Here is a 21,729-nt window from a genome sequence, read left to right as displayed (position 1 = left end):
TTATTTTAAACTTGTGGGCACAAATCGCTTCCTATTTTAGGAAGCGCAGGAATTTATTTGATCATTCACATCTGCATGGAGGAGAATCTGGCAGAAAGGGAGAATTACTTTTCTCTTCAGGAGAAGAAACCTACCTCCTGATCGTGTAAAGAGCTGTACTCACCCAAGTAATAGGTGCTTTGTAAATCCCACCGTTTGTATAACTGCGCTCCCTGGCAGACCCTAAGTCATTCAGAGCAGTGTGGAGGGGAGGAAATAACGCCTGCCCATGACGTGTGCCCTGAGCACGCTTCCACTGGACAGGGACCCAGTTACCCATTCGAAAACACAAAGTTAAAGAATCGGTCCTCAGCACAGTTCTGCCAAAGTTTGCAAAGCTTTTCTCCCACATCCACATTAAAGATTTCCTGCAGGCAAAGGGAAAAAGGGCTTTTTACTACCTTGTCGGTCATTTTGAGGTATAATCGTAGTGCAAAGAAGTGCTTGTGCTTTATACCAGCTCGAAGAAGGAAACTCTTGGAGTGAAGGTATAGTTTTAACTCATTAACCATTTCACATTGAAATTAAACGCTAGATTACCAATGTTCTTACTAATGCTTTACCACGTATTATCACTGGCAGCTCTGCCAAGGTAGGAGGAAACTGCTGTCCGTTGAAAGTAATTCCTGAAGAGTATCTTCTGCTTTCCTATTGAGACCCAGAACCCGCAACATACCACTGTGTTCCACACTCTGCTCCAACTTCAAATAAATTAAACTCAGCGGCTCAAAATCTTGCAAATATTTGTAAAGTAAGTTTGTTTCATATCACTTCCATTTACTTCCCTCTGAGAACCATAAATATTGCTTCAGTTGTCTGCTAAAGAAATGGGGGAGGAAAAAACCTCAGCCGCTTCTTTGCAACTGAAGGAACTGGCATGCCCCATAGAGGCTGCTTTATGTACAATGAACAATAAAAACCTCCTGAATTAGGGTTTTCGTTAAACCACTTTAACCTTCCCTTTTAGGAAGGTACTCAAAACGACCGCCCCTGCATTGTCATGCTGGAGAGAAGGAATGTTAAAGCCATCAAGGCAAATCCAAAAGCCAGGAAATGCCACTGCCGAGGTTGGCCTTGACAGTTTGGCTCACAACTCAGATTACACCAGTCCCAATTAGAAGACACTTTGGGTGGGGTTTGGGGGTTTTTTCTGGTAAATTTTCTCTTAGCTGTAAAGGCTGGTGGTGGTTGAAAACTCAGCTGTTGACACCGAGGGAAACCACGTATTGCATATGCAAATGAGTTGACCTGCGGCAAATGATTAATGGTGTGAGCTGTAAGGATCTGGCACCCCCTCATTCCAGGGCAGAGAGCTTTGGTTAGCGCTGCTCTCTGCACCTGCAAAGAACACCCACAATCGTTTATTCATACAAAGCGAACGAGGCCTCAACGCAGATTTGTGCGGTACGCATCAGACCTATCTTTTTAACACCAGAGACTTTTGCTCCAGTGCTGCTGCCTTCTGGTCGCACACAAAGAGAAAAGCAAAGAACAGCAATATTGAACGGACTTTGTTAAGGTCAAAGTACAAGTGAGCTGGAAAAAGAAAAAAAACAAACAAAAAAGCTCAACATCCACAAGTGATGAGAAGCACTAACATCACAGAGCTCCAACTACTAATGTGCATTACTCAGAGTTTGCTTGAATCCTCTTTCCCCTTCTTCACTGATAACAGCAAAATAAAATAAAAATAATCTTAGATCGCTTTGTTCTTTATGACAAAGGTCTGGAAGTTATATTTTCTTTTTTTGCCTGTTTTTATTTCTAGCTCCTCTGTTTTAATGAGATTGCAACTATTTAAGGCATTGTTCTAGAACTAGATCAGATACTGGAGAGCTTCACATTAGTTAGAAATAATCTAAGACAGATGTTTCTTGGCTTGCTCGACACTTTTTACATTTTAAAAGAATATCCATAACCTGACTCAGCTCCTCAGAGTCTATTTTATTTATTCATTTATTTTTAACCGGCACTTTAAAAGTATTTTTTGCCCTTGAACGCAAGCTGAAAACCTCCAGCACCCAGTTTGCTGTACTAGTCCAAAAAAGTCCCAAAGCTTGCCTGTTATCGGAGGGAATGATGCATTTGCTTTGTGTGTGTCTGGGGGGAGGGTGGGGGGGGAGAGAGTCAGTCATGATGGCATACTTGTCACGGGGAGTGGTTTGCATATTAATAAAACAGTGTATATGTAAGCCTTTTCCACTGAGGCCGGCACTCAGAGGGAGTCCTGTGCACGGAGGAAGGGACCGTGTGTCGCAGCACCAGAGTGAGTCCTGTTTTGGCTTCGCTTACCGCCACGCTCTGGCTCCTCTCTTTCCCCTTTCTTCTAATCCTATTCTGCCCTCCCTAGGGCTACTGCTATACCAGTTGCGTGGGGGTTAGTCTCGTCAAATTATGCTACGTGTAGAGCGAGTACTGAGAGTATTTCATTTTTAGAGTTTTGTTAGGTTTATTCAACATCATTCTCTGATTCGTGCTGCTGGTGCAGCCAGGGATAACCACGAGCTCTACGCAGCGGCTGCAAGCGTAACCCAAGTACCCCATCTATATACGTTCGTCACTACTTACAAGCATCTTTAAACTGCCTGCTGCACATAAGACATCTGTACCATCCCACGCACTGCTGCAATCAGACTTCAGCAATTATGAACTGCTTTTCTAAAGGCACAGAGGCAGATCTCTAGCCTGGTGCTACAGCAAGCCCCCGTTTCTCACCAGTGCCTGGTGCTGTCGGTACTGAGCTACCTGGATAATCAGGGTACGTGTCAGAGAGACGCTTTCCAAAGAAAAGACCATCTCATCAGCATAACAGCAAAAAAATTGGTGCGGGGAAGCTTCTGGCATTCTGCAGGGAGTTTTCAGTACGTGAAAAACCATTTCAAAGCAATATTCTATTAGACCTAAAGGCTGACTTAAATGCATTCGCTTACATAACCAAACCAAATCTAGACTAATGTCAGAGGCATCAGATCAATATTAAGCAACACCAACAAATTCCTCCAGGTCATTTTTGTGCACTGTTCTGTCCATTTTCCAAATTCCTGAATTCTGGTTCAGCAATGGATTAACACACTCGCATCCCAATTCCCATCATTATTCTTAAAGGAAAATTCTCCTGCATCTGCTTCCATTCGCTCCAGTTTTCTCCTTATCAGAACTCACAGGGTTTTTGTTTTGGGGGGTTTTTTTGCTGTTGATTTTTGTCTTTTACTTCAAAATGGTACTGTGAATAGCTGTTCAGGATTTTTTTTTTTTTTAATTCTAACTGCCATCATTTGCCTGTGTGCGTAACCCTCCTGCACACGTTTCCCCTGTTAAAAGCTATCCTTTATTCACTGCTCATTTCAAACCATCCAAGCAAACAAACCGTAGCTATATTTTCCCTGGACTTCTATGTTCCTTAGAACTGTTTGTAAACACTGGTATTTTCATCCTCAAAAGTTGCAACTTTGGTAAAGGGAAAAAAAAAAAAAAAAGATGCAGAGGTCTTTCGTGAGTTTACTTTTGTTTATTCTTTTGTTTTCTTTAATCCCAAATAGAATCCACCTCTCCCTATAAATGCATACATAGTGTGAATTACTCCCTTCCACAGATGCACGCACACCCAGACACACAATCAAATCTGTTTGGATAGAAATAAGACTGAAGCTCTCCAAATTTTAAACCAAAAACATACACAAAGTAATTCTTAGAGTGCTGGGTTTCTGCACACACAAGCATTTTAGCCAGTCTTCGGTGCAGCACACTCCTGTGCCACTGATGAACATACTCTGCTGCTCTAAGGGTTTGCTCTTAAGCAAGTTTGAAAGCAGAAGTAATTGAAGACGACGTTCACTTTCAAAATACCTTTGATCAGAATCTCAACGGCAAGTGATTACACTGCCTGGGAGCCACTAACATATTGCTGGTGGTAGATCAGCAAGTGGCATGCCACGCCACTAAAGCTATGCTTGTTCACATCAGCTGAAGACTTACCGCATACGCTGCAAATCTCAAACAGGTGGATTTTTCACCCTTTTACCACTTAGAAAAAAGAATCTCCCAAATCCCATATATACATTTTAAAGTGCCATCATTTTGAAGAATCTCACTTATCTGGAGTCAATCTGCTAAAACCCCCATAAAATAAGCTACAATAATGAACTGGGGAAAAAAAAAAAAAGAATAAATGCTTCATTTTACACCTCTTTAGAAGTAACTAAAAACATTGCCGGAACGACGCTGTAAAGCATGAGCATGAAATGGGATAGGAGCGCAACCAAGGACATTCAGCAATACCAGACAGACCTATGCTTTGGATTTGGGTAGCAGATGGCAAAGGGAGAAGAAAAATGAAGAAAGGTACACAGAAAGGATCACTCGATCTGTCTCACAGTCTTTCTTTAGCTGATGCTTAACAACAGGAAAGAACAAATGTAGGACACCAGTCTCTGTAACTGTATGCCTCAGGTAAACAAGCATTTTTTTTGTGCCAGGGTACTCTGGGGCAGAGCAGGGAACCTGCAGCAACGGGCACTGCCCCAGAGCCAGACTCTGCCTGGTGTTTCCATGAGCAAAGGCGAAATCAGCTGCAAACTGCTTCCCAGAAAGTACTCTCTTCTTACGTGTAGGGACACATAGGTTAGGGTTTTACATACCAAGCAGTTTGCAAACAGAATGCATGGGGGCTTGGATGTTTACCACTTACGGCCAAATCTAGGTGGTCCTGAGGCTTCTGGCCAAGTGTTACGCAGAGTCCACACTTGCCAGCGCTGGTCCTCTCAAGACGACTGGCAATGTCCAAAGAGCACTTTGGCTAGGTCCTGGGTCTCCTCAGGCTCACTCTGGCTGTGCAAACAATTTCAAAGTATCTGAAACTACACGAGATCTGTGTCCCAGCTCACTGCGCTGGTGCCTCCTGGGTAGGGTGGTATGCACCAGGCATCCCAAGGGCACAGCGGGACAACACCAGGAATTCGTGACCAGGAGACCTGGTGGGTGATGCTGGAGAACTCTGCAAAGTGAGTTTTATATCTTGCCTGGTCTCACCTGTGCCGGCTACAGGGAACATAGATTGTGCTGAAAAACCTACCTAACTTTTTCTTTCATGCCTGTACTTTTGTTTATTTTTGGCAAGTTGTACAGCGGATTCGCAGCATGCGGCAGTTCAAGAGCAAAGTAGTTTAGACTAACAGAGGAAAGGATTTGGCATTTGTACTCCCCCTTGTACACATACACGTATACGTGTGGCTGGGATAGGAAGAAAAGCTAATTTTTTCACATCCAAGGAAAGATGTTAGGTGAGCAATACAGTTGTTATACAAATCACTACGCTGGACAAGCTTAACAGTTAGGGAAATGGACATGAAATCATCCTGGCAAAACCAGCAGCTGCCTTTGGAGAGCTGCCTGAATCATTTAACACACAGCAACGTGACTCACAACTGCGCTCTTTGCTTTGAAGGGATATTGTGAGGGGGTGCTGATTTATCTGAAGACTTCAGAGAGAGATGCAAGGCATGAATTTTACAGGAATGACTGGTGTTGGCAAGAATTAAGATTATTTAGGCTTTTGTTCTACCACAAAATGCCTCAGGGGAGTCTTAAAACATCTGATGAGAAAATAAGAGAATTAAATAGTCTCTCCTGAGAAATTATCCTAACCAATCCTTAGTCTGCATCTTTCCTGAGATCTCTCCTCTTGCAATTTTTTTTTTTTTAACCAGTATTTTGTGGTCTCAGGTGTGCAATTTATTAATTTGAAGTTCATTATAGCTTGGGAGGCTGCACAAAACAATTTTAAAAGTTCTTTACATAAAACTGGGGCCAAGCAGCTGCAAATCAAAAGACTGAGGATGAGACAGAAAGCTAAGTCACCACATTTGCTCAGGCCCTAAACCGAAGAGCCTGGCACACGAGGCAGAAGGAGCAGCCGAGGCAGCCCAGAGAAGCCCCGTCCCTCACCGCCTCTCTGCCTCCTTGTACCTGCTGACACGTAAGCGCTTCCTCATTCGCTTCGGTTGAAACGAATGGGGTGACCTTCCAATACCTGAATGCTTATCGTTTTGACTGCAGTTGCCCGAGGGGCAGTCACATGAAGAGCAGCAGCTACAAAGGTGGCTTGGAGAAACCCAGCGGACTCCGGTGTTCTCCTTCAGCAGCAGTCTTGACAGTGACCACCCATTCACTCTCCAGCCACATTGGACACTCACCTTCAAAAAAATCTCTCAGAACAAGTATTTTTCGAATCCTCTTCTTTCACCGAGATGTGTTTTTTCCCCTGTGTTCTTGAAGGATTTTTTCTAGAGCTCCAGTTTCCCACATCAGCAAACCAAGCCTGGAGCTTCCTTGGACAGGTAATTGCTTTAAGCTCTCCCACAGCCTGTTTTTTAAACCCACACACTGACAGATCAGGCTTTAAAAAGCCGTTGCTCACACAGCGGAGCTTTACTCATCAGGAAACTTGACATACTCATTAATACCTCTCAGTAATCCCACAGCAATGCCTTAAAAACTCTTCTCATGTGAGGAGGCTAATTTCCATCACAGGTTGCAAATAAACAGCACACATGCAAAATCCCACCCCCCCAAAAAAAAAAAACCCCAAACCTGCTTTAAGCCATACATATATCTAATCTTGAAAATCATACTAAGAAGCATCAGGCCACATTACATTTGCGATTTATTTCAAACCTCAACCATACATCAAATGGCATAAACATTTACTTCAGATGAGTTGTGTAGTAAAGAGAAAAAGAGTGTGCAGATTTTTTTCTCTTTTCTCTAAGGTTCAGATTCCTATCTGGCCTAGAAAATGAAGGGATCAAATTAAAATGTTTATTTTCTATAATTGGGGCGGAGTGGAAAAAAGAGACCATCACTTTTCTGAAAGACAATTTTCGTCAGACTGAGAGCTGACAGAAATTAGATTTTAATTGCTTAAAGCTTTTCATTTTATTCTCTGCCAAAACACAGACTGCTGTGGAAGTCTTCCATTGAAAGACTTGCAGTCTTCCATTAATCTGCCAATATTGTCCAATCCTTCTCCCCAAAAGAGGGGAGGAAATTTTCTTATTTTCTTTGCTAAAAAAGAATTAATAAAAACATAATTCAGCAGGAAAAAACCCACAAACCTACAAATCACTACTATTTTTAGTTTTCAAAGGCTTAAAAATCCCTTAAGCCTCTAATATTTTTGACTCCATGTTAAAAGTCGAAGTTTATGCTCAAGAAAAGGAAAACGAGCATTTTTTCCTTTTTGCTGTGCAATAAGAGAGGACGATCCCGATTCTTCAATTCTCTGTTTCCTAATGGGAATCCCAAAGTCATTAGCTTTCCCACTGAGGGAAGATACTTACCGTACCCCTCAGTTTTTTCCAGGGAATGGCAAAAGTTATTTGTCTTGGCGTTACATCTGGATAAGCAGCTTGGATGAAGCCAGCGCCTTCGCCAGGCAGAGTCATCAACCTTTCTCACAGGCGAGGAGTCAGAAGGCGACCAACAGCCCCCCCGTGGCTGGTTCTTGCTGGCACCCATCAAACTCTCTTCTCTCCAAGAAGGGCCAATAAATCACTACTTTCGTTTGTAATTTCAGCTCAGAGAGTCTTTAGGGAGAATAATTTTTCACCCAAGGGAAAAGATTGAAGGCATTCCTTTAGCAACCGGTTTGATCGGCAGCCAGGAGAGCTGCACCGTGCTCTGCAGACAGGGCAAGGCTGCTTTCCAGCTGGCTCCTGCCCTTTCAGCCTTGCTCAAGCAGGAGAAGGCAACCAAGCACACTTTTCCCCAAACCCTTTTGACTGTTAAGTTGGTTAAATAAAAAGGAAGAAATACCGGACATGGATATTTTCTATCTTTTCTACCTTGCTAAAACTGCAAAGTGCATTTTATAAAGTTATAGCTGAAAGCTTTTCTTTACTTGCCTTCTTAATAGCTATTTAAGTCTTATCTCTATGATTCCTTCCTCTGAAAACTGAGAATTTAAATTAAGGCAGGAAGACTCACTTGGACAGGGAAACCTTTTAAAATTGAGGAAGAAGAAAGCTGCTTTAATACTCTACTCTCCAATTACAGGGATGAGGAATTCACATATCTGAGAAAGACAAAAAGCAAGACAGGCAAAACTGAACTTAACATTCTTCATGTTTCTCAGGCAAAGTAAGGCAAAGTCTCTTTCCTGGTCACAAATTTTTCTTTGTACACCATAAAATAACACAAGTCTCTCCAACCCCTAAGGATCAGAACCAAAAATCCATGCTTCACTCCTGACATAACAGCCTAAGGAAAAAAGTCTCCTTAATGTGAAAAGACTCCTTTGTCTGGAGCACCTTTCCTTTGAGGACAGGCTGAGAGAGCTGGGGTTGTTCAGCCTGGAGAAGCTCCAGGGAGACCTTATAGCAGCCTTCCAGTACCTAAAGGGGGGCTACAGGAAAGCTGGAGAGGGACTGTTTACAAGGGCATGGAGTGATAGGACAAGGGGTAATGGCCTTAAGCTGAAGACAGATGTAGAGTAGATATATAAGAAATTCTTTACTGTGAGGGTGGTGAGGCACTGGAACAGGCTGCCCAGAGAAGTTGTGGCTGCCCCATCCCTGGAAGTGTTCAAGGCCAGGTTGGATGGGGCTTTGGGCAACCTGGTCTAGTGGAGGGTGTCCCTGCCCATGGCAGGGGGGTTGGAACTGGATGATCTTTGAGGTCCCTTCCAACCCAAACCATTCTATGATTCTATGATATACAAAGAAAAATCCCCATAGAACCAGCCAGCTTCTCTCCTTTCCCTTTCTAAATTGAGTTTCCTGATTGACATTAGCACTACTGGGTCCTGTGACTGGGAGTAAGGAAGAGAAGGAATAGTTTTCCCTCTGAAATCCCAGTGTTACCATTAATGGAAAATGTTCAGCTGATACTAGTTATAAGAACTTCAAGTTGTATACATGACACAGTACATCTAGGACATCACAGAAATACATGAGTAAATATATAAATTGGCTGAAGTTGTAGTGGTCCCTCCACACCAGTAGGATACCCAAATTAGGCTGTCGGGTATGCATCTATTTCAAACCTACTCATCTAATTTCCAGTCTTTGTAGAAACATCTTGTAAAGAAATAGAAACTGCTTTAAAAGCAGCACTAAGAACAAAAAGAAAGAAAAGCATCCACCAAGCTTTTCAGCTTCGGCTAGATTATTGCTTAGAGAGGGCACAAACTCTGTTTCACACTTCATAAAGCAAGACGGTTCTTTGCAGAAAGATACCTGTAGGCTTATGTGAGTGGGAGCTGATTAGTTGTCATACTTTCATCTTATAAAATCATGAAAATGGAATGCATAATATCAGCTCCAGCAACCCAAACGCACTGAACTGATATAACAGCTTAATCTTATAATAAAATAAACAGAGGTATCCATTGACTGAATCATCACTTGCTAGTCCTCGGAGGGATGTTTTCACCTTCCTAATCAGACACGGCAGTGCCTTCTCTTCTCACATCCTTCAGCAAGCGCTGGCTTTCCTCCAGGAGATCCTGAGGTCCAGCCTGCTCTCCTGGTGGCCGATCACAGGTCATGAGTTCACAGATGCAGCCCTCAGTTGTGTTAGCAGAGGGAAATGAAACAGAGCTCCCTCAAGGACCACATCTTGGTCTGGTTGCCATTCAAGCAAGGATGATGACACTAGGCAACTGAGACCTCCAGTTTCCTCTTTTTGGCAGGCCTGTGCCTGGGGCAGCGTTGTGTCGGGTGCTACCGCGATGCTTTCCATAAGTGACTCCTAAATTAATGAAGAACCCTCATGTTAAACAAATATGCATACAGACAGTTCAAGTCCCAGCTTTTTAGAAATACCCAGATAAACCTTAACCCAACTCTACTGGTCTTGCTTGCTGGAGGGAGTAGTTGGGTTTTTTAAAATCCTCCTACAATGATGAAACCTTAAGGCAAGAAAACCCTTACGTTTCTCACAGTGCAAAGTACAATTAAAGGGGGCTTTGTACCACGAGGTCCTTTGTCAGAGTTTGGATGGATGTGAACAGATAGCTCAATTTAGGCAGTTTTTTGCCCTCTACCCCAGCTCAGGGAAAAGGTCTCTGCTGCCTGTCACCTCAAATATTGATAACATCCAAAAAGGTGAAATAAAGTGCTGCCTTTTGTTTGCATTTTTTCCCAATTCACATACTGAGCATCTGCATCCAGGTTTCCATGTCTGTTACTAGCCTGAGGAATTGTTCCTTGTATTACTTTGAGGGCTGGATTTTCCAAAACAGAGATGACGCACTGTTCCTCTACGAAGTCCAGTGTTTGCTTTCAGGAGGCAAAGGCTCAGGCTGGGCGTGCGGGACTGCGCACCGGCTGGCAGAAGCAGCACTGGGCACACACCTGAAACTCACCCTGAGCAGGCAAGATGCAGGCGGTGTGCTTGTGATTTACCCTTTAAAACAGAGCAGGGACATGTAATCAATTTGTCATCCAGGAAAAGCAAAAGTATTGCATAACTTGCAAACATCGGGACTGTTTGCTTCCGTGTCCTTCCGGTACATTCATACATTTTCCAGTCTGCCAGTGCTTTTTCTTTTCTGTACTAGTGCTACCTGAAAATCAGCATTTTAGTTCTCAGAGAACGATGCCGATTCCTTCCTGGGCTCTGCTTTTTTCACTCTAATCTTGCTTGAAGTTTTCAAATTGATTGCTCAGTCCTGTCTCAACTGGAATAAAAGCATCCCAAATTCATCAGGTAATACAATATCTCCATAAAGACATGAACAGTTTTAAATTATTTGAAATCTGGCCTACTCGTAACTTCAATCTGAATTTTGAATGACGAGTAATGTGGAGGATGCCGCTTTTACACACTTTTGACCTCCTCTCAGATTTTCTGTTTGACTTTGTCACTGAGTGGCTCCAAAAGCTTAATTTAATCACGAGATCCACTAATCTTTTGTCTAAAGGTATGTTAAAGCCAATTAAGCTGGCTTTAAGAAAGCTGCAGAGAAAAGCTGGAAAATCAGCTAAGTGGGTCAACAACCTCAAAGTATTAAAGCTAATTTCATAGTAAATTTGGACTGGTCGAGTTCACTGCTGTGAAAGTTGCATGTGATAAAACTGGGGCTGAAGTTTCCTCAGGTGCTGACTGTCCATGTAGGGCAGGGCAGGTGTACAGGTGGGACCCAGCCATGTACTCGTGGTAAAATCAGCCCCCTCCTGCATTTGTACACCCTTAGGCTTTGCAACCAACTCACCCAGACAGATTTAATAGCGCTAAGCAGGTGGCTAAATGGTTGAAAGTCTGGGCAATAAGATTCTCTCCCCAGCAATGTCTTCCAGTGCTTTTAAGCCATGACGAAACAACAGCAACAACAACAAAAAAAAACACAACAAAAAACCCTCAAAAAATTTTAAATAGTTTTAAAGATTCCCCTGTCCCCCCCAATAAAAACAAAAGCACAAACTCAAAGACCCAAAATAGACCTTTTTCCCTAGAAGTGACATTTTTCAATCATTTAATCATTTTGGGTGTTTTTAAAATTCTTTTGATTGGTTCCTCATGTTCTGTTCCTTTAGAAAACGCACTGGGGGAATGGGGTAAAGGAGGATAAGGAGAAAGCCCAACAACTGCCATTGCACGTTTGGCAAAAGCTATTCGGAACACAACTATTTCTTTCCTTTAGAAACCTATGTGGAATTGTTTAGGAAGTGCTACTCCTGACATATGACAATGAATGCAAATAAAAAGTAAAACCAACAAACATTTACAAAAACATGCTTACAATCAAGCTATAGAGGCCTTTAAAATCTCAAATATTTTTGGTAAACTCCTTGTAGCGTTGGGGTTTTTTGTTCACAGATGGAAAAAAATTCATAGGCTTAAATGTGCATCAGCACTGCAAATGTTTGATTACTCCTTACAGTGTATTCATTAGAAATTTGTTTAGCTTTGTTTTAGACATTTCAAACAACAGTTTCCACTGCTTCCTTGACAGACCAAAATATTCCATAGCCTACAACAGCCAGAAAGACTTCCTGATATTCAGCCAAAATTCCCTTTTCTTTACATCATCTCACTACTCCTGATTATACATGTCTTTGTATATAAAGTTCTCCCACAGTAAGAATCAGACTCTTTCAAAATACTCGCCACCAGAAATGTAATGCTTCACTCATCACCAGCCCACTCTCTATATAGCTGTCTACTGCCTTCCTCATGACTGTACCTTAAAAATCTTCTTTTTTTGTGCTTTTAAATGCCGTCCAGCCGTTGACTACTTTCCGCTAAGGCAGGCTAGAGGTAGCTGAGAAACTGGAGCCATGTGTGAGTGGCGTAGAAAGTTCAGGACAGTGGAACTTCTATTGCTGTTCATGAAAAAAAGCTCGGTGGACATCCCCAGAGAAGGGAAGCAGACACTGTGGGTTTGGCGTGTTAAAGGTCGTATCCTCTCCAAACACAGACTGAATCAGCAGTATTCGCTTGCCTCTAAAGAGACTGGAAAGTAAGAATCAAGGAAATGGAAGGAAAAAAAAAAAATCACACGAAAACCTAACAAAGTAATTTCAAGTTTTCTTTTTGGCTTTTGTACAAGAATCCGAGAATTTGATGACGATTTTCTCAAAACAACAATGTAGTCTGGTTTCTGTAGCAAGTTTTCCTTCTAAAATAACTTGGGTCTATTGCCTATGCAACTCGGGTAATAGTTAATGAGAAAAATCACAACAGCATGACAATTCTCATGATGTGGTCTTGGATGAAGTTCTCTATAAGGAAATAGAGGCTGAGCAGGGCAGGCTTGAACAAAATTGCTGCTCAAGACAGCAGCTATCCTCTGTTACAGCATGTGGTTTTAGATTTGAACTCTGAAAAACACTTTATAAAAATGACCTGAGTTTGGAGTCACAACAAAAGTAAATGAAAGCTGAAAGTTCTTAATACGTCTGAAAAAAAATCAGGCCATCTTTCTGGAGATACACAAGGAGAAACTGCAGGTTTAACCATCATTGTCCACATCTGAATATTGTGGCTGACAAATGCTGGGGCGGGGGGTGGGGGGGAATAAAAAAGGTGTGACTAATGCAATAATTGCAAAGTGCATCATGGCTTACTGTAATACGTCCTTTGCATTGTACAAGCATCTGTTTCAACAACAAGCATATGGTGTAAAAAGGAGTTGAGTTACTCATATCTGAAGCAACATAGTGTCTTCCCTTTCAGGGATCCAGCATGCCACAGTACAAGCTGACATATTTCAATCTGCGAGGACGAGCAGAAATCAGCCGTTACCTGTTTGCCTATTCGGGCAAGAAGTATGAAGACCACCGGATAGAAGCAGCAGACTGGCCCAAAATCAAACCAAGTAAGTAGCATGCGATCTTATATTCAAAGCTCTGCTAGACATGCTGTTGAAAAGTAAAGCAATTGAGGAAGTAACTGTACGTTTCCTGACCAGAAACACATTTAATTCCTGGCTTTAATGAAGCCTATGGGAATGTTATTGACTAGACAGCCAAAATGTCATTACTGATGTTCTCACAGAAGTCCGGATCCAAATCTTCAGACAGTCTAAAATTACTTACCTGCTGTCATCCAGCTGGGCTTTTACTCCTTATCAATTCAGTTCAGCTTTTGTGAGCCTAAAGCTGACCAAATGCATGTCAATCTTCCCAGCTTCTTTGGAGTATTTGGTCTCAAGACCCACATCACAGCCTTCACCCTGGTTTTAGAAAGCCAGATTGGAAATACGTGTCAAGGAGGACACTGCTTTGCAACCAGAAAGGTCTTCAGAGAGGGAAGGTGATGAAAAAAAACAACCAAAAGAAATCAGTTGATAAAGAGAACACAAAAGGATCAAAAGAGGTGCTAGAATATCATTGTTCCTAAAAACAGCCCTTCTGAGAGGCTACAATACTCCGTTTCATGGGTTTTAGTTAAAAGTAATCTCTTTCCAGCTATTAAAGCTATTGTTCATGAAATTAACCTTAGTTCAAAGGAAACAGATCTTGAGTTTGGAGACTGGGGATATGAAATCAGAGATATCTCTGTCTTCACTTCATGGATTTGGCCTGTGTTTTGCTACACAGGCCATGACGCTTTTCACATCTAGAATGAAGAATAAAGCCTTTAATTTGGGGACAATGCACAACTAATGCACAATGTGATTTCCATGTGTTTCTTGGTAGGCTTTCACACCATTTAATAAGCCCAGCCAACAGACTACCAAATTCTTGTAGGGTGCAGTTAAATTTGGTCTTTCTCATAATGTTCGCAGTGACTTGAACAACAAACACTCAAACACTGCTGCTCTCCAAGTGGCAGCTGAAGCCCATCTGTGGTGCTCAAATCCAGAAACCACTATCTAACCGCCCACAGAGCGGAGTGCAAATGAAGCAGTGGAAATGGGATATTGTCAGTTAGAGATGGCTGACTCCAGAAACCTCTTCTTTTTAAGAATTTGAACCTGTTGACTATGTGATATATTTTATGTCTCTCCTACTGCAATTCTCAAGGAAGCAGGGCAGAAGCTAAAGGTGACACTGAGAATTCAGAGGAAATAGAGGAGAGCTCTGCACAGGCCTTTTTCATACTTACCTACGCACATATTCACACGTACACACAGCCACTTATGTCCTGAAATAAATTTCAGAGAATATTAGCAAAGTATAATTCCATGTAGAGTTTTGCATACTGATTTTTAAGTAAGACAAATTAAAAAGACAAAGCATAAGTAGTGACTGAAAGGCCACAGAGGCATTTATATCCTACGACAAGATGCTCTAACAGCAGATCTGTCAATCAATATTAATGATGTCCCCAATGTCCAAGCCAGCACAAGAAACAATGCAGGAAAATCCTTCCTATGCTTTTCTTCAGTGCTCACATCATGAACTTCCCAGTGAAGCTTTATATATACGGTACTTGTTCACTAGAAGTGTATGCCCAGCTGCAACACCGTTACCACCAAAACACTGGGAGCAGAGGCATCCTAGAAATCCTAAGCCATACAGTTTGTAGCTGTATCTGCTGCGTTAACGAATGTTGGTCAAGTCATTTAACCTTTGGACACCTTTGTTTCTCTTTCTGTGATGTGAAAAGTTTGTTAGCAGGTTTACCAAGGGTTAATGAAGATTTTTCATTTTCTCTGCATAACGGCCTTTCACAGCAGCCTCTGCTGTGACTGATCCCTAGATGAAATTCCAAAGCAGTTAAGAAGTTTAGTAAAATGTGGGAGCTGCTGCTCTCAGCTATGTGAAATCATCTGTGCAAAATTTATGCTGGCCTAGGAGTTATTTGAAGGCCAGGCTCCTGTAGACCACATGCTTCCAGTCAGTCAGCAGATGGGCACTGGAATGTATTGTGCTATTTGACCAGGAAAACATACACCTGCAAAGAAATAGTTGGATGCATGTCTGAAATGACACGGAACGTGACGGTTGCTTCTGGAAGGCTCCCTGAATCCTGGCTCAAGCACCAGAGTAACGATGGCATTTGCTGCCAGTGGCATCTGCATTGCAGACAATATGCAAGTTAAGATGTTCATCAACTAAAACAAGAGTAAAGGTATCTTGTTTGTATGCGTAACAACATAATGCTGCTAAGGAAATTGTCTGGAGATCGACTAACTGATGACTACCTCCTACTCCTCCTCCACCTCTGTGAAGCAATGTTACTCATGGTAGTTCCAGACAAAATAATCTCCCACAGGCAAATCATTCAGCAAAACTCTAACTAAAAGGTAGCAGCAGGACTTTGCAGTAAACACTGTACAAGACGACCAATAACCACTGCCCCAATCTGCCCCACGGTACCTAAGCACTGACTTTGCAGGCCACAACTCAACACAAGAAACGGTTGCATCCTAGCTAGGGACTAGGTGGTTACAGGGCTTGTGTGTCTTAACACTACAACAATATTGCGTACAGCAGAGATGCACCGTTCGCCATGAGGAAAACAAACAGCTTGCATCCTCTGCTATCCTGAATTTTCAAAATACGACTCAGCTCCCTCCGCGGAGGTGGGGATTGAAGAGGACAAAGCACCAGTCCTCAGGAAAGCAGGCAACAGGGTCCTTGCCAAAAAAGTTCAGCTACTGCTGTTTTCAACAGTAAGTATGAAATGAGGGAATCCATCCAACACATCGCGCTTACAAAAGCATAGTTCACTCTGATGAAAGATCTTCTACACTATTATCATTCATATCCTGTATTCAGATCTTCCTTATGAAGCTCAGAATTTTATTTTTTCCCCTCCTCATTTTACCTGGGTTGGGCGTACTTTGCAAAGAAATAAAGTGGCAGATTCCAGTCAGTCTCATCCTGGTGAAAACCGAAGGGTGGTTAACTATTTAGCAATGATAAGGGGAATTACAGCTGCATTTGATGTAACAGCAGCTAATGTAATAGCAATTTGGTACACCGCTTATTTTGCAACCCTCAAAAATAATTAAAACTGGCCCAATTAATTGAACTAATTACATAATTATATATTGGAGTGAGATTAAGAAATACCAGACAAATTGCTATGCACACATGCATACACCAGGTTTGCATTTACCCACTCGCCTATGAAAGATCTGAAAGCAGTTTTGACTGCAGAGTCTGCAAGTACAACATCATGTCTCTCTTTTTAAAAACTTCAAGTATTATGAAATAAGATAAAGAAAAACGTACTTAGGGAAGAAATTTGGACAAGGAGAGCACTTCATGTTTCTTTATCTGCTAAGGGAACAAATCAAAGAATTCAAGTTTGTCTAAGAGCACGAGGAGTCAGGTCTCTGGCTCAGAGGATAGGTTTGCTTCATCAATTTTCACAAAATTCAAGTAAGGTTTCGCAACAAAAAACAACCTCCCAGCCAAATCCTTATACCGTATAAACCAGAAAATACAGTCATTTTTCTGAAGAAAAGACTTATTTCTTAGTTCTCCTGTAAAATTCATGGGAAAATAGAAAATGTGCATAAAGGCCATTTAGAAAGCAGACTTGTGGCTGCTGCAAGTTTAATTTTGACCCGGACTGAGGAGTGTGATGATTTTTGTGGTTTGTTTTGGCATTTTTCATGCGGCTCCTCCCAGCAGGCTGTCATCTTAATGGTCCTTCAGGCAAATAAGTAACTCCTCACTCCTATAAATACTGTCTCACTTGATTTTGTTTATGCCTAAGTGGTGGTTTTTTGTACGAGAGGGAGGCATATTATAACATTAAAACTTATGTCATTTGGCTTATAGACTCTGAAATTAAAATTTCTGTATCTCAACATTTATTTTTTTCCCTTCTGTCACTAATCAGATCATCTTTCATAAGTTTTGCAGTTGCTGATTTCAGGCAAGGATTCTAGTTTATAATATAAAGAAGCTTAAGCAAGCTAGTATGTAGGTATTAGCATTGACTAGCTTTAGCACAGAATGTTAAAAACCAGACAAATATCGAGTAGAAGCTTTACATGACCCTTCACTCTATATAAAGTCAATAATTATTTAAATAAGTAAACAAACTCACATTTTACATTTCGTTTGGAACAGACTTTGACACGACCATGCCACCACTTAAACCGTAGCCAATTCAAGATCTATATGCTGTCACATAACAGACTCATCCGAGATCTGCATTGCCACAGAACAGGCTCCTCACAAAAAGCAGCATTTGCACTAAGTCACGATCTGGCAGAAAATCCACTGTAATGATGCACAGAGTTGCCATCCCCTTGAGATACTAGGCTCGCATGCAGTAACAGCTTTTGTTCTGTGGCTCCTTCAGGGAATTTGAAGCAATGGCAATTACACCGGCTTCATCATCATAGCAAAGGACGCTTTCGTTACACTGACTGCTGTAAACGTCCTGTAAACTGTTTAAGAGGGGTGGAATGGTGCTTGAAAGGTCCTCAGGAAACCTGGCAGACTAATTATTGCACTGAAAATACTTCCGACATAATAGATAAATCGTGAGAGGCACCTGGCAGCAGACAAGAATTCCCCAAGGGAGCAGCTGTCCTGTTTCTCGAGTGACTTGTTGCTGCGTAGCTCTAGCTAAGAGGTGTAAATAGCTATCGCTGGGTAAAATTAGCAATCGCTTCCAACGAGAATATGAGTTGTAATAGCTACAGCACTGAAGCTGCGATGAGGTTAGATCAAAGCACAATCTTGTTCATCCCTTTCTAGATCTGGATTCTGGATGCCTCCAGCTCCAGGCCAATCACTTCCCAGGGGCCTTGCTCCTCTCCCAGCCTTACAAAAAATAAATCTTTCATATACTTCTTATTGGAAGATGCAAAGTATCTCATATATTTGTTTCTCATGATCCAGTTTAAATATTAATGGAAAGGAAAAGCAGTTATGGTTAGTTTTCAAGGCAAAGAACTTACTTTGACAGAGAGATTTTAGTAAGAAGCATGGCTGTAACATTTTCCCCCATCTTTGACCAATCCAGCTGCCTTACTCTGACATGAATCTAAGCTGCTTGATTGAAAACCTGTTAATTATTCAGGTTTTGAGCAACATTCAAATACTTAAAGACAGGCTGCTTAGCATCAAGGCTATGGATGGTTTCAACAGAGCCAGGAGGAAGTGTGGAAAAGAGGAGGTGAACTCGGGAGCGCTGGTCAAGAGACAATAGGGGAACCTGAACTCATGTTTGGGAGCAAAGCTGAGGCGAGTGGGGAGGAAAGAACAGAGATGAGGAGGAGAAGAATAATGAAGAAGAAGAAAAGATGAGTAGGAAAGGAAAAAAGAGCTAAGGGAAGGAGAAACTTAAAAACTGTATCTGTGAAGGGGCTCCTCACTGCCTGGGGAAGAATAGCAGTGAGAAGCATAGCACCGCACTAAGCTCTGGTTTCTCCACACCAGCAGCCAACCAGCCAGGTTTGGACAGACCCGTGTTCAGCTCCACGTTGTGTTTCTCCTCCCTGTCCTTGACAGCAAAACTGGCCCACATGAGCACCATCCACTGGGTCGTGCTCAGGAGGCTGAGCAAGGAGCTCACGGTCAAAGGGAAGGCCTGAACACTAGTGAGCACCTACAGGCATGCCGGGACCGGAATAGTTAAAAGCATTGAATAACCAAGATAATAGGAAAAGCAAGAATTTGCTGATGAAAGTTCAATTTAAAGAGTACAACAGATTTAGTTATCCAAACAGTATGCCTTTTAAAAACCCTGTTCTTCTTTTCAGTGAGTTTTTCAATCTAGATCTGGAAATCAACACAAACTTCAGACGAGCAACAAAGCAAGCAGAAACTGAAAGGGAAAGGTCATATATTTTGTGCATGCCTGGGAAATGACGCTGTTTGTATGATGACTGCAACAGATTTTTCTAGTTTTGCTTCTTAAAATGTATTTGCTCAAGTGGGAGTCGGAAACTTTGAAAGACAACATCATCTTGAAAAACATGGAAAGGACATCCGTATGGATACACAAGGGTATAAACTGACGTAAGCATGCAGCAGCTCCATAATCAACCGAGATTAAAGAAAAACAAAATGACATGCATGGCCTTCCAATCTGCACTTTTTTGGCTCAACCGTTCATTCGTGATGGCTCTCCGATTCACGCTGTTTCGTGATTTGCCCCCACAACCCTCATTGTACCCAAATGAGATCCCTCTCGCACTGGCTTCACGTGCAACCTCTTCCACTTGCTCACCTGATGTAGGAGCCTGGCAGGAACTGACCTATGCCCTTTGCTCATCTGGAATCGCACAAACTGTGCCTTTCACCAAAAACGTGTAAAGTCTAACAGTTTTAATACAATGCTTATACACATGGCACATTTGGACATCCCCGGATGTTCCTTGAAAGTGTGTTGTCAATGAGCAGAGCTACAGCCAAAAAGTACCACAGGATGCTCACTCAAAGCAAGCCACAGAAGCCAATATCCATGCGTCTAAGGGTAACACTGCTTAAATTCATGTACAGACAGATGGTTTTCTGTTGTAGTTTGGAGCCTCTGAGTAGATGGCCTGGCTGTGGGTTTTGCTATGCTTCAAAAAATGGGCTATGGGCAAGGTGTCTAGAGACCACATCGAGGTCATCTGTCAAATCCTGACCTTGCCTCCAGCCATCAAACTGCACCCATCCAGGGTGAAGGATCTTCGCATCCTTCCTTAGGATGAACTGCGTGACAAACCCATCCCCTTCTTCTCCACTTGGAAAAAGAAATCTCCAGTTTTCACAGGGAACACATTCCTGCCCACAACAGCCAAACTTATATATACAATCAATCTGGTTTTGCTATGAATTTATCAATTTAGGAAGTTGTTCTTCAAGTTACAAGAGCAAAAAGACATTTCACTGCAGGTTACTAAAAACTTTGGTTTTGTTATATGAATTATGGATAATAATGATTCAAAAGCAGAGATTTATTTTTTTTCCCCCTAGACTTTTTCAGACTGAAAATGCAACTTTATAACCATTATAACCTTTTCCTCCAATAGAGAGGAGAGGTTCTTTGCTATTTTCTTGAGCTGTAAAGCAGCCTGGATATCTGCCATACTTTCTGGTGTGCACGAATAGCATCCCCTGCACCAAAGAAGAAACAACAGATTTTTACAAGTATCTGCGCAGCACAAGCGTGCTTTCTTCAGACCTCTCAGAACTGCACTCATTTACAGCTTATTAACTCAATACTCAACAAAAGTCAGTGTATAGTCATATACATACACTCTATCAGCAAGAAAAATAAATCTGTTCATATTAAAGTCACAAATGTTTTCCTGTTCTTTAGAAGAAGTCAAATGGCATTTTGAACACATAAGAAAGGAAGGAACACCTCCCATTTACCATCTGTTTTAAATAGTCCATTGTTTAGTAATGATGGCAATAGATATGGTGCCTCTTGGAAAAAAAAAAAAAAAAAAGACAAACCACACCCCAAGCCTGATTATAAATCAAACGCCTTTTGGACATTTTAGGCTTGTGGCACAATGTACAATAAAATCTGCTGTCATTTATTAATTTTATACTCGCATGATGAATCACGCAAGTGTATGAATATTTCTTTTGCACACAAAGCAAAGCTGTATTTGTATATTTTTAATTGTAAACTCAGTTTCTGTTCCAGGAAAGAATAACTAGATCTTAATCAAATAAGCTCATCACTGAGGAAGAAGCAGTTTGTAGGCATTACTCATATTTTCAAGGACAGAGTAGCAATTCCCTTGAATTCTGTGGACAGCTAGGAATATTTAAAAAAATAGTGAATCCAGGAGTGGCCAAATTCCTGAGAAACAGAACATGAGAGATTACTACCACTCTGCCACTCACCTGCCTTTGGCACCTTAATCCATGTTCCTCAACTGTCAGAAAGATCCCTCCCTCATTTTGCTCTTATCAAGGGTTTCTTAAAAAGAATAATCTATCTGTACAAGCACACTGACTTTCATTTGACTTGTAGTGACCAACAAAGTGAAATGTCAGTCAAAGCCATGGCGCTCAGACTTTCCCCTGTACATAAACACAGCACAAAATGATCTGCTCGGTTTCTAGATGAAGCAATTGTATTTTCCCAACCTGAGCAGAGATCACCGTGTTTTGACACGGCTACAGAGGCTGGCTTAGTCACGTTGACAACAGCATCAGCCCAGTGGCGCTCCTACTAGGGCCTCCGAAAACTGGTTAACTCCTTCAGGGGCGGCAGTTATTGCTCCCAAGCTGGCTGCGCCGTGGCTCTTTCCTGCTGTCAGGCGTGGGCGTACAGCCTTGCGCGCTCTGGGTGGATCTGAAGGCGGCCGTAGGCTGACCACGT

At 42.0% G+C, this 21,729-nt stretch overlaps 1 protein-coding gene across 3 annotated transcripts in view; it reads left to right on the top strand.

Annotated features, from left to right (window-relative positions):
• Positions 1–2,177: 2,177 nt before the first annotated feature.
• HPGDS (hematopoietic prostaglandin D synthase) overlaps positions 2,178–21,729 on the top strand; it is a 30,884-nt gene continuing 11,332 nt past the window's right edge. For 2 of the 3 annotated variants that reach the window (XM_054825493.1, XM_054825491.1), the window contains exons 1-2: positions 2,178–2,305; positions 13,216–13,357. In XM_054825493.1, coding sequence (XP_054681468.1) covers positions 13,225–13,357 — 133 coding nt within the window. In that variant the 5' untranslated portion in view covers positions 2,178–2,305; positions 13,216–13,224. Of the gene's footprint in view, positions 2,306–13,200; positions 13,358–21,729 lie in introns of all 3 variants that reach the window. The other variant, XM_054825492.1, reaches the window with a different exon arrangement.

Source organism: Grus americana, chromosome 4 (assembly GCF_028858705.1).
Source record: "Grus americana isolate bGruAme1 chromosome 4, bGruAme1.mat, whole genome shotgun sequence".
Classification (NCBI taxonomy): domain Eukaryota; kingdom Metazoa; phylum Chordata; class Aves; order Gruiformes; family Gruidae; genus Grus; species Grus americana.
The sequence above is the reverse complement of the archived record's forward strand: the minus strand, read 5'-3'. Positions and strand labels throughout refer to the sequence as shown.